Source organism: Saimiri boliviensis, chromosome 2, assembly GCF_048565385.1.
Source record: "Saimiri boliviensis isolate mSaiBol1 chromosome 2, mSaiBol1.pri, whole genome shotgun sequence".
NCBI lineage: Eukaryota > Metazoa > Chordata > Mammalia > Primates > Cebidae > Saimiri > Saimiri boliviensis.
The window spans coordinates 62,273,182-62,285,542 of NC_133450.1; the positions used below are offsets into that span (position 1 = coordinate 62,273,182).

At 38.0% G+C, this 12,361-nt stretch overlaps 1 protein-coding gene across 16 annotated transcripts in view; it reads right to left on the bottom strand.

Moving 5' to 3' along the window:
- UNC79 (unc-79 homolog, NALCN channel complex subunit) overlaps positions 1-12,361 on the bottom strand; it is a 261,471-nt gene that overhangs the window by 78,252 nt on the left and 170,858 nt on the right. For 12 of the 16 annotated variants that reach the window (XM_074393444.1, XM_074393429.1, XM_074393440.1 and 9 more), the window contains 4 exons: positions 7,610-7,896; positions 4,132-4,314; positions 2,915-3,077; positions 232-381 (listed from right to left, as the gene is read on the bottom strand). In XM_074393444.1, the coding sequence (XP_074249545.1) occupies positions 232-381; positions 2,915-3,077; positions 4,132-4,314; positions 7,610-7,896 (783 nt within the window). The remainder of the gene's footprint in view (positions 1-231; positions 382-2,914; positions 3,078-4,131; positions 4,315-7,609; positions 7,897-12,361) is intronic. The other 4 variants (XM_074393443.1, XM_074393441.1, XM_074393442.1 and 1 more) reach the window with 1 other exon arrangement.

The window sequence follows — 12,361 nt, forward strand, 5'->3', positions numbered from 1 at the left end:
AACAAATCAAATCAAGCAATGGCCCTCAAAGACGATCATGACATTAATGATGTATCTGTCGATTCACGTATATATATAAATGTGTCTATATATATACTGTTTGTGCATACATATATATAAAAATCAACAGTATTAAAATGTGTAATAACATAATAAAATTAAGATTTCACCCCAAACAAAAGGTAGAGTACAACATTTCTGCATAAAATTACTAAGAGAAAAAATTCATACTTCTCTGAACATTCATCTCAACCGGCTGATATTTCACCATTTTGCTGCCGCCTATTCTTTTCAATCTTGCAAAAAAAGTTTGAGACTCTTTATTGCAGGGTCCAGTAGGTGTATCATGAATATCAGATTCATCAAAAACACTATCTTCTTCTAATTGGGGAGAGAAAGTCAAAATTACACTTAAGAGGTTATTCTCTTAGGCTGTGTCTACACAAGCATTTCAATGAAAACATTATGGAACAAGGTCTGGGGTAGTTTCTGCACCAGCTCAAGTCTACCCACGGGTTGGTATTTCATCCAGGCATCGAATTCTCCACATATTGAACAGAGCAAGCTGTTACAAGATTGCCCATCACTTTTCACATGACAATTGGCAGCATTTTTTAAGAGAGGCTTCGTGAGATTCCAATAGAGCTTTTTTGGGAAACTTTTCCAGTGCACTGAACACCAGATGACACATAGATGTCAGCTACTTTTTCCGGGAGCCTGGGACACTGCTTGGACTTGCCTGCTTTGTGTGGATTTTCAGGCTGATTTGGTGAAAGGAAATTAAACAAAATGAGTGGATCTTGCCCTTTCCAAAAAAAAGAAAAAAGAAAATCTGCCTTTCTGGGATTTGGTAACTGGCATAGACACAGCCTAACAGTACATGCACCTTATACGGTGTGAATGCAAAATACTGTACTCTACATTTGATAATGAGACACACAACACACAGAAGAAGCTTAGAAAAGCCACTTTTCATCTCAAAAGCTCCACAAATGATTATGGGCTGAAAGAGTAAACAAAGGAAAAAGAAAAAAGAAAATAACATTTCCTCCTATTACAGTAAGACTCTTCTCTGAGGAGTTTACCACATGTCACTATTATGGATCTCATGAATCCCAGAAAGAATCTTTGATGCTTATGATCCCTAATCCTACGTAAACAAATCAGTCACTTTGAGTGCCTGTTGAACTTGTTTCTATGTCCTCCCTTCTATACCCATGTGGACATTTTAAAATCCAAGACAAACCCCAAAGTACATTAATGAGGAAAGAGTTGATATGTTGCAACCCACAAAGTTTACTTAACCAATTTTCTTCTTTCATCCTTTTGAAAGGCCAAAGCCACGTACAAAGTGGCAACAGAAAATGCTACTAAAATGCATTTAATAGCACAATAAATGGAGTTAACCTACTATTCAAGTCGAATATCACTGAACTCATAATGTCTGGTCTGTACTTACATCTACCTATATGACAAATGAGGCTAGGTGTGATTATGATGATTCAAGATTTTTTAGTATAAGGGCAGTATATGCATCAAGTTTTAAGGACCGAACCTGTTCTAATGCACAAAATTCTACAAGTAAATGAAACTTGACGCAGTAAATTTTAGATAAAATGACAATACTAATCTTTTTAATCAAATAAAAATAAATGTTAACAATCAAAATGAATTTTTTTTAACCCAGTGAACTTCCACAAAGATGAGAACGCCTATCGAATTCCCATATTTCTGGGGAAATGCAACATAATAATCTGTTTTACTCCTCTATTTCCTTTTTGGAACAATATCCTTTGAAAACAGAAGTTTTTCCAACCAATAGTTATGTGACTTGCATTACACAACTTTGAAATCGTTTTCAAAACTCAATGAAGGATGAAGGCTGAAAGACCACAAGATGGCGCCTCCCATCCGGAAAGGTTCACCAGGGTTTGGCCCAAGCACTAAGGCCACATTGAAAACATCCACAGTTCAACCGATCTCCCCAGTTTCCCAGACGCTAAGCCCTAAACTGGTAGACAAGATATTCTTCAGGAAGGATCTGAATGGTACCAGAACTTAAAGAACCTAGTTCTCGAGTTCTGTCTGTAGCCACACTAGATTTTTGGAACTTTCAGCAATAGCAAACAGTGGAACATGGACTACAATTTACCCTTTTGAGATATTTGCAGAGCAGTCCTACCTCTACTACCCTCACAAACGGTCATCAGACACTTGGCTTTCTCCAAGGACTAGATTAAATGATGTCAATTTAAAATCTAGTCAGCCATGACTTGCCCTAAAAACTAAAAATATACACCCTGGTTCTTCCTGTCTCGCCTGAAAACAGGCTGCAATTGTACTCTAGCTAAAGTTGCATTCTACTGCCTCCTTTTAGAAAAAGGTAGCAATAGAGAAAGTGTTGACAGTGGAAATAACATACACCTATGCCACAGAAATGTTTCATTTCCCTTGCCTTGAGTCACTTTGTATTCAATTAAAAGGCTAGGAAAACACACTTCAGCCAACTTAACCTCCATTGAAACTCCATGAGTGCAAAGTTCAGAAGCAAACTAGAAACCTACAAAGAATGGCTCCACTGCATGCCAACCAAGACTTACTTTATAGCCAAAAAACAAGATGCTTACAAAGTTTACAGAGGCTTACAAAGGCTCCTTAATCAAACAAAAGAAAATATTTTACAAAATATCATTTCTTACGATAAAGGCTTTGGAAGCATATCAATGATTCCTCTTGAATGCTCAATTTCAAAGTTAATGCAGCAACATTCATGGAAGGTTAGAAAATTAAGAAAGTTGTGATTTTTTTGACTCCAGAATGATATGTGGGAACACTCCTCTATCTCCTAAGAAAACATTGTCCAGAAATCTATTAGGTATTGCAAATAGGTTTGGGATGGAATTTAGATATATACCTTTTTCTTTTTCACTGTATCGGCTTATGTTACTGTTGTCACTGTACAAAGGTCCTGCCGTGGCATGGGGCTTGCAGCTATGATACTGTGCATTGAGTGTATTGACTGTTATGTGAATCAGATGCAGCAGGATCTTGCTGATATCACAGTCTCGGTATGGATACTGCCCAATGAAACAAGGGAGAAAAAAGTAAATGATTATTTTGAAGAGCGATTTTTTTCCACATGATCTTGCCAGATACTTTTTGCAGTATCTCTTGGGGATAAATAGATATGAGGGAGAAAGAGAGAGGGGGGGAGAGAGAAAGAGAGAGAGAGAGAGAGAGAGAGAAACAGATTCTGCTCATGGCCTTATTTATTTATTCGTTCATTCATTCATTCATTCATTCATCCATCCATTTAGAGACAGGGTCTTACTCTGTTGCCCAGGTTGGAGTACAGTGGCATGATCATGGCTCACTGCAGCCTCAACATACTGGGCTCAACATCCTCCCACGTCAGCCTCCCAAGTAGGTGGGATCCGGCATATGCCACCATACTTGGCTAATTTTTTGTAGAGAAATCACCACTAAAGAACTTAACCATGAACCTAACCATGTAACCAAACACCACTTTTTCCCCAAAAACCTACTGAAATAAAAGATATGTTCTATATGTTGCCCAGGCTGGGCTCAAACCCCTACACTCAAGCAACCCACCCACCTTGGCCTCCCGTAAGTACTGGAATGCCAAAGTGAGCCACCACGCCCTCCCCCATGGCCTTATTTTTACAAGGGACCATATTCTTTTCCTCCTGCACCAAACCACTGACAGCAATGCATGCCAGTTCATAGTTATAATTCCCTTCAAGAAAAGCATCTGGCATAAACATTTAGAGGATGAATTCAATTTCAGATATCTTCTTTGTTTTCTGAAATAATAATTAATATGTAGATAAAATACGAGACTGAGTATAAACAGAGGTTCTTGATCAACAGCCTACCATTTATCATTCTTTGTTTTAAACATTTTTAGAGCATATATTGACAAGGCCTCCCATTTCTATTTTCATTTCAATACCTCTTTGGTTCTTAACAGTAATTGCATATCTTGATCCTTCTTCTGAAGGTCAAACTTTTATCCTACAAAATTTTCAGCTAAAGACTCAGGTGTTCTCCTAATGCTGTACTCTCTAAGAGAATCACCGCATTCAAAACAGTAGTGACCACCCAACTCACCTTGTAAAGGATGACAAGCAAAGCCTTCAACCACATCTGCCGGATGTGAGGCTTTAGGGACCAGAGGGAGCAACGAGGCGGCTGTTGGAAATAATGCCGGAGTTGAGGACAAGAGCAGTATTTGAGCACCTGAACCACTAAGGGGAGAAGGTGTTTTCCCAAGTTAATGTTATAGTCCATAACCTGAAATAGAAAAGATATTAATAACTGATGGAAAGCTACAAAGAACACTCAGAAGTCAAAAGGAAAAATCTGAGCCATCCCAGTGGTTAAAATTTGTAATAGGCATCTCACAGAATATTAAAAGTAATGGTTAGTATGCACAAAGGAAATGTCTAACCTAACAAAAAAATTTTGAAACTTATAAATGAAAGTAGTTTTAATCTAATTAATTATCTATTCATCTATTTCAGTATCTATTGAAAATAAAATTTTATTTATTCAACTATTAATCAGAGTTAAACTAGACAATGACGAAACCTAGTATTGGTAACCACCTGCGGAAATGGGCACTAGTGGACAACAGGCAATACTTGGTTCAATCTTTGAACTGAGTATTATTCCAACCAAACTTGGTACAATCTTTTGGGAAAGCAATTTAGCAATATGTATTCAGAAATAAGAAAAAGCACATTCCAGGTGCAGTGGCTCACGCCTGCAATCCCAGCACTTTGGGAGGCTGAGGCAGATAGATCGCTTGAGCCCCAGAGTATGAGACCAGTCTGGGCAACATGCAAACTCTGTCTCTACCTAAAATACAATAAATTATCTGGGTGTGGTGGTGCACACCTACAGTCCTAGCTACTCAGGAGGCTGGGCTGGGAAGATCCTCTGAGCCTGGGAGGTCAAGGCTGCAGTGAGCCGTGATCACATCCCTGCACTCCAGCGTGGGCTACCAGAGAGATACCCTGTCTCAAAAAAAAAAAAACAAAGAAAAAAGCATACAGCCATAAATATATCCCAGGAAATAATTAGACAAGTGTTCCAAATGCATGTATAGAGAAATTTAACATAGCTTTGTTTATAGTCACCCCTAACTGAAAACAACCTCCATATTCAACAATATGGGATGAGATAAATAATATACTGTTTGTATAACTACAGAATACTATGTGGTCATTAAAAAGAATGATACAAATGTATTTACATGATATAAACTTCATAATAAATCTTAGGTTTAAAAAGGTTGCGCCAAAATCTCAGAAATCATCACTAAAGAACTTAACCATGAACTTAACCATGTAACCAAACACCACCTGTTCCCCAAAAACCTACTGAAATAAAAATATTTTTAAAAGGCTGCATATATATCAGTATGTATAATATGAACCTATCATTTAAAAAATGTGTAGACATACATATGTGAGTGTGAAATTATGTATAAATTTGGAGGGAGCAATATATGCCAAAATGTTAGGAAGCTATTTTTTTAACATGGGTTTTCTGGAGTTATACAAACCCAATATAAAAATTTAATTTTTAATTTTTAGCTTATATTTCTAAAGTGAACAGGCATAATGTGGATTCAGAGGGTAGGGGAAGAGGGAGGGAGGGTTTGGTATCTGAAACAGCGACAGCTAAGAATTAGCAGTGATCCATCCAGATATCAGCATCAGCAAGGGACAACGACATGCATATTGCTCTTACATTGCTTATCTGTGTTCATTATAGTATAATTTATTTGAGCTAATTGACGGTAACAACTATCATCTACTGAATTCCTACCATGAGACAAGCATTGATCAAGGTGTTTGCAATATGTTTTCTCTAATCTCTCAGAAAAGGAAATCTGTGTTACCAATAAGCAAGCAGAGTGCCTAAGCCCTAGCAGCTGATAACACCAGCAGATCTGAAATTCACATCCGCATCTCTCTAGCCCCAACTCCTACATCTTTGCAGATTGGTGCAGCTGTTCTGGAGAGTCAGATTTGTAGCACTGACCAAATTAGGCATACATTTGCCCCACGACCCAGCAATTCTTCTGGATCCATCTCCCTAAGGAATTCTCACATTTGCTGATGTGAGATGTAAGGTGCATGTACAAGGATGCTTATTGCTGAACCATTTGTGGTAGTGAGGCATTGGGAGTAATATGAGTGTCCATCACTAGGGGTGGTATATGTCCACCATGGCATGCAATATAGCAGCTAGAAGTAGCAGACGCACATGAAAAGCCAATGATGATGGTGCGGCATGAAGTTGCATGATTAACTCAACTCTCTCCACCTAAAGCCAAAAAAGGAAGAGGATTTTTTGTTTAAACTATACAAACAAAAAAATCCTATACTATCTCTCTTTTTTTTTTTTTTTTTACATGGAGTCTCACTCTGTCGCTTAGGCTGGAGTGCAATGGTGTGATCTTGGCTCACTGCAACCTCTGCCTGCCAGGTTCAAGTGATTCTCCTGCCTCAGCCTCCTGAGTAGCTGGGACTACAGGTGCCCACCACCATGCCTGGCTAATTTTGTGTGTATATGTGTGTGTGTGTGTTTTTAGTAGAGATAGGGTTTCACCATATTGGCCAGGCTGGTCTTGAACTCCCAACTTTGTGATCCACCTACCTCGGCCTCCCAAAGTGCTGGGATCACAGGCATGAGCTGCAGCACTTGGCCACTCCCTCATTGTTTAATGGGTAGAGTTTTAGTTTAGGATGATAAGAAAGTTTTGAGGATGGACAGTGGTGACGGTTGCACAACAACATAAAATTACTTAATGCCACTGAACTGCACACAAAAATTGTTAAAATGGCAAATTTTATGTATATTTTACAAAAGAAAAAAAAACCTCCCACACTCCCTTGATGATACCAGGCTACCAATTCTTTTTTTTTTTTTTTTTTTGAACTGTGTATGAAAATATTTAATACAATGGCAATTTTAATAGATAAATGTAAATCTGAGTGTGTAATACCAAATGGAAAGTAGCTGAACCACACAGAGAAAAAAAGGCTTTATGTATCTCCAAACTTAGCTGTTTTAAATAAACAAAGTATTAGAACATGTGAATATTAGAACCTCCTTCTAACTAGATTTAGTAAGCTATAATTAAAATTAATATGAACTAAAATTACAATTTCTAAAATAGAATTAACAAACCAAATTTAACTATTTTTGGAGATTGAAAAAAAATAAGCATGTGATCTAGAAACCAAATATTATAAAATGATTATGTAACTATCATATCAAGGTACATTCTTCATATGCTACAAGATTAGCCTCTCTCTCTCTCTCTCTCTCTCTCTCACACACACACACACACACACACACACACACACACACACACACCAAGTCTCTCTCACTCTTCCTCAGCCAGGCTACCAATTCTTACTCATCTTCACATTCCCCTCCACATACTCCTGCATTATACCAAGCAATTTGTACAAACCTTTCTACAGAACCAATGTTGGCCACATGGAATGTAATGCCTTGCTTCTACTGAAAGTGTAAGGGTGTGACTTCCGAAAGCTATTATTACACTTACTTGGGCAATTCCTGCAATGAATGCATTAAAGCAAGTTGACAGGCGCATTTTTTGAGGTGCAATCATGAAGCAACCTTCCTGCTGGTCATAGCCGAGTAAGACGTACAGGTGTCGCTTGACCGTGTTGAAGGCCTTTGCACTGCTGATGTCTGACTCAGCGCTGCTCTCGTCCTTGGCCATGAACTTCATGAGCACTGTAATCAGCTGGTGAACTGTCTGGTGGTCGATCCCAGCATCTTCTGGGAGCAGGTCCTTGATGGTGTTGTCATTCTCAGGAGATTGTTGCCCTGTCAGTACAAGAAAGGCTGTCAATGGGTGGCTCCCTCACAAGTAAAGTGACACTAAAATCTCTCTTAGATATTGACATAGCACCCTTGTTTCCGCTTCTACTAAACTTTCTGCTCCAGACAGACTTTAAGGAACTTAAAGACACAATATGGGCTAATAGGCAGAGACTTAATCCGGGGTAAAAGTTATTGTGTTCATCAACAACCAAGTAATTTGGTGGAATTAAGGGAATGGAAATGAAAATAGGGTGCTATTGAGGAATATTATCCTCAAACAGCAAGAGAAATGCCTAAATAAATTTTGCACTTAGCAAAATTTTTAATATCTTGGCAAAGTTTTATCCTCAGTAATAAAGTTTTTTCTTCCAGCTTTGTAAAATAAGCATGTAAGAATAAACACAAACATCATAGTCTAAAATCCACTGAGGCCAAAACTACTGGGTTATGTTGTTTAAATTATTGTCTCAATTTAATTATGCTCATGAATCAGCTGGTGCAAAAAAAGTTCTTTTCCAAATCGTGAAATATTAACAATAGGTACTCTTTAAATAAAATAGTCAAAATTACAAATAGCAAATTATAAGCTCTGCTGTATGTCATGAGAAACATACAAGGGAGGGAGAGGACACAGAAAGAGAGCGAAGCATGAACTTTTAAAAACAGAAAAACACCACATGAAGGTGAGCAGAAAGTTCACATGGAAAGAAAAAGAAAAAATACCTCAGCCCTTGCTTCCTCTTGACCTAGTAAATAATGGTATCTGAGCAGCTCCCTGGCATTGATTTTCTCTGTTATTTTTCAAAGTCAGAAATGATCCTGCCTCCCTTTGTTTTTCCCTCTTAGCAGGTTTGGATTAGAGCTTTGGGAGAAGGAAGAGAGATATTTGCTCTTCTATATTTATGGTTTGGAGCTTATTTAAAATACTCGTCCTTTTTTTTTTTTTTTTTTGATAAGCAATATTAGAATTTCTAAATTGAAAACAAAAGTTTTGCCTGGCGGATTAGATCAGCACACTGACATTCTCATCTCTCATCCTGCAAGGAAACGTTCTACTAAATGATGACAAGCTTTGGTTGCAAACCATTATAAACCAAGCCTTGGTTACATCTGCTTATAATTATGGTATAAAGGATGCAACAAAGAGTTAGGTAGTAATTTATACTTATTAACTCCTCAGTTCATTTGGCAAAATCTCAGCATTCCAGGACACAGCCAAGAGAAGCAAGGCGTAAGAAATGTTTCTGGGAATTGCAGAAATTTGCTGTCTCAAGCCCAAATACTTTTTCTCTGGGACAGTAGTATGAAGGTCAAATTCTGAATTTACCAGTTTAGACCTGCACATAAGGTAATGAGCATGTTTGTCAAGCTTCCCAGACAATCAGAAAAATGTTGGTCTGTTCAAAAGTGAACTGCTGAGAAGGGACAGTTGACAGCAAATGAAGAGGCAACAGAGGTGGCTTAGTGTGAGAGCCTCTAACATAGAGAAAAACATCTGACACATTTCAGTATGAGTCCAGCACGTTCACACTTTTCTGTCTCATAGAATCTGTTCATGAAGTAATAAACATGTATGATATACTTAAGAGAAACTTTTTCAAATAAAATTATTCAAATAAAACCTAAGGATTTGTTTATTACAGTGTTTCACATGCGGGGTGATCAATGCATTGTTAATATTATAATTACTTATTAGGCATGCATCAGGAAAAAAAGCAATTTATGTGGAACACCCTATTTCAATGAGAGGCTGGAAATGTGAAACGTCACTGTATGTCATTAAATTAAATGTTTGTAATATAGGATTTGACCAGATACAATACCTATGTAAATCCTTTGTAAGGCAAAATAGAAAAAGATTACAGAACTATTTTTTCAGCATTGAAAAACAGTTTACTCAGGCTGGGCACAGTGGCTCACATCTGTAATCCCAGCACTTTGGGAGGCTGAGATGGGAAAATCACTTGAGCCCAGGAGTTTGAGACCAGCCTGGATGACATGACGAGACCCGGTCTCTACAAAAAATACAAAAATTAGCTGGGCATGGTGGTGCACACCCATAGTCCCAGCTACTTGGGAGGCTGAGGCAGGAGGATCACTTGAGTTTGGGAGGTTGAGGCTGCAGTGAGCTGTGATCATGCCACTCTGTTCCAGCCTGAGCAACAAAGCAAGACTTTGTCTCAAAAAAAAAAAAAAAAGAAAGAAAAGAAAAGAAGAGAAAAATATTTAATCTTGATTTTTGTATCCACCAGAATATTACTTTACAACTAGAAGGACATTGTTGCTTTGGACAAGTTTGGGCCAAGAATATGACAGAGTTCCCTACAGGGTTCAATGTTATTGTAGCAGCAAGTAATGGCTGTTACAATATAGTTTCAATCCTCAATGCCTTTTAGCTCTGCAGTGCAAGATTGAAGAGAACATGTATCACTCAGTCCTGCTCAGCCACCTCATGTCCACACTGGCTCAATTCCAAAGTCCCAAAGTTAAAAATTGGAACTGGAGAGCATCTGAGAGGAAGTTTGCTCCTTTGTTTTATAGTGCTGAGAATCTAGGGACCTCAGTACCAAACACAGGGTGCTCCTAGCAAGGCCCAACTAGGACCCTGTCCCTGTTTCCTTCCATCACAATTCAAGTCTAGAAAACAGACCATCAGACTTCAGCTTAGATATTTCAAAACTCTTCTTCTCATTGCAAGTAGGCACGTTTCTAAAAAATGTGTAACCTTGAGTTTTTCTCTGACATCATATTTTCCTGATGACTGTCATTCCACACATACCCATCTCACCGTAGATTCATTTTCACTGATAAGTTTGCTGCTTTTCCTGAATAGCAAGCAATGAGTGATCTTTAACAAATGTACTGAAAAAAACTCTAATTTATAAAAACTTTTGCATAAAAATTTTTAATCTCTTTTTATGCTAATAATTTACCCTCCAGTGTCAGCTTTATAAGTGTGCACTGTGTTTATTGCCTCTCTTTGAAATAGAGTAAGCTTGTGACTGCTGTACTCTTCAAAAAGAAAAGTTACCTTAATCCAATCCCTAAGAAAAATAAGCTGTAGATAAGCTGAAATGTTCTCTATCGATAAAGACAATATTAATGTTTTAACCAAGAAAGGTATGAAATTTCCATTTTAAAACTAAATGCCTACAAGTATTTTCTCTAAAGAAAACAAAATGCTTACTAGTTTTGAATTCTAGTCTGTGAAATTCCTATATCTGTCCTAACCACAGAGATTTAACACGTTAAAGGGTCAGATTTTATATTTTCTATAAAGAGAAAATATAATTCGATTTATAATTATAATTATGGAAGCAGAGCTATTCCTACCATAACTTGAATGTGGACTGAGTCCATTACAGTCTGTCCACAGAGCTGTATAACTGATTGAAACTCTGAAGTGTAATACAACATTATTTATTCAGATGATTTGAAACCAGGCAAGATCAGGATCTGCTTTTCCAGACTTATCTCCTATTATTTCACCTGAAATGTTGACATTCTTACAAGCTGGGCTACTCGTGGATCTCAGGAGGGAGCCAACATTTCTTCTTCTTTGCATCTTTTCTCATGGTGTTCTCTTCACCTTGCAAAGTGGTTCTCTACCTTCCCCCTACAATTCCGTGCTATAAACTGGTCCCCAAAAGTCATTCTCATTACATATACCCAGTCTTCCAGCAATTGGATGTGGTCCCTAAATTCTTTGAGTTTCTAAGGACAAGAAAGTAGGGAAGATAGGAGAAGATAAAAGAATGGAGGAAAATTTCCTTTTGCACTTCCTAATTCCCATGTGGCCAATAACAATTATGCAAGGGAGAACATTTTGTGTATTCATTTGCCTTAATACTCCAGTAAGAACATAGGCTCCTTGAATGCAAATGCCATATTTTATCCATTTTTATATCCCTCACAGGATAGGAGCCAATGTCTGACATACAGTAGATGCTTATGATACATAAATGTCTGTTGAAATGCACTAAATTCAGATAAATATGTAAGAACTTATATTCTATACAAGAGAAAAATTGATAAAGTCCCAGAACAGCAGGAATATGGGAACATTTTTCTATGTGAATTGGCTCACTGACCCCTCTGTCAAACCAACAAATGGCAAGCTTACTCTGCACTTGGTTGAGGGCAGCCAATGAGTAAGCACTGTAAATGAGGTTCCATTCCACAGGCAGCTCTCACTACACTGCCTCGCTCATCTCCTTACCTCCTTACCTCAGTGTTCCATTGCGTGTGCACATGTCCACTGCTGGGGCAGTGGCTAACTTCATATCCTCCTATGCTCCCCATCTGTGCCTTTTCTCCTTCCTATCTCACATCCTATCATCATGTGTTTATGTCTCATCCACCAGTCAAGTGTGGCTGAAAAGCCACCTGTCCACGAGAACGTCCCTGATGCCTCCAGCTGGTAGAAAGCTCCCCTCCCTTTGCGTTTGACATGACTCATCCTACATAC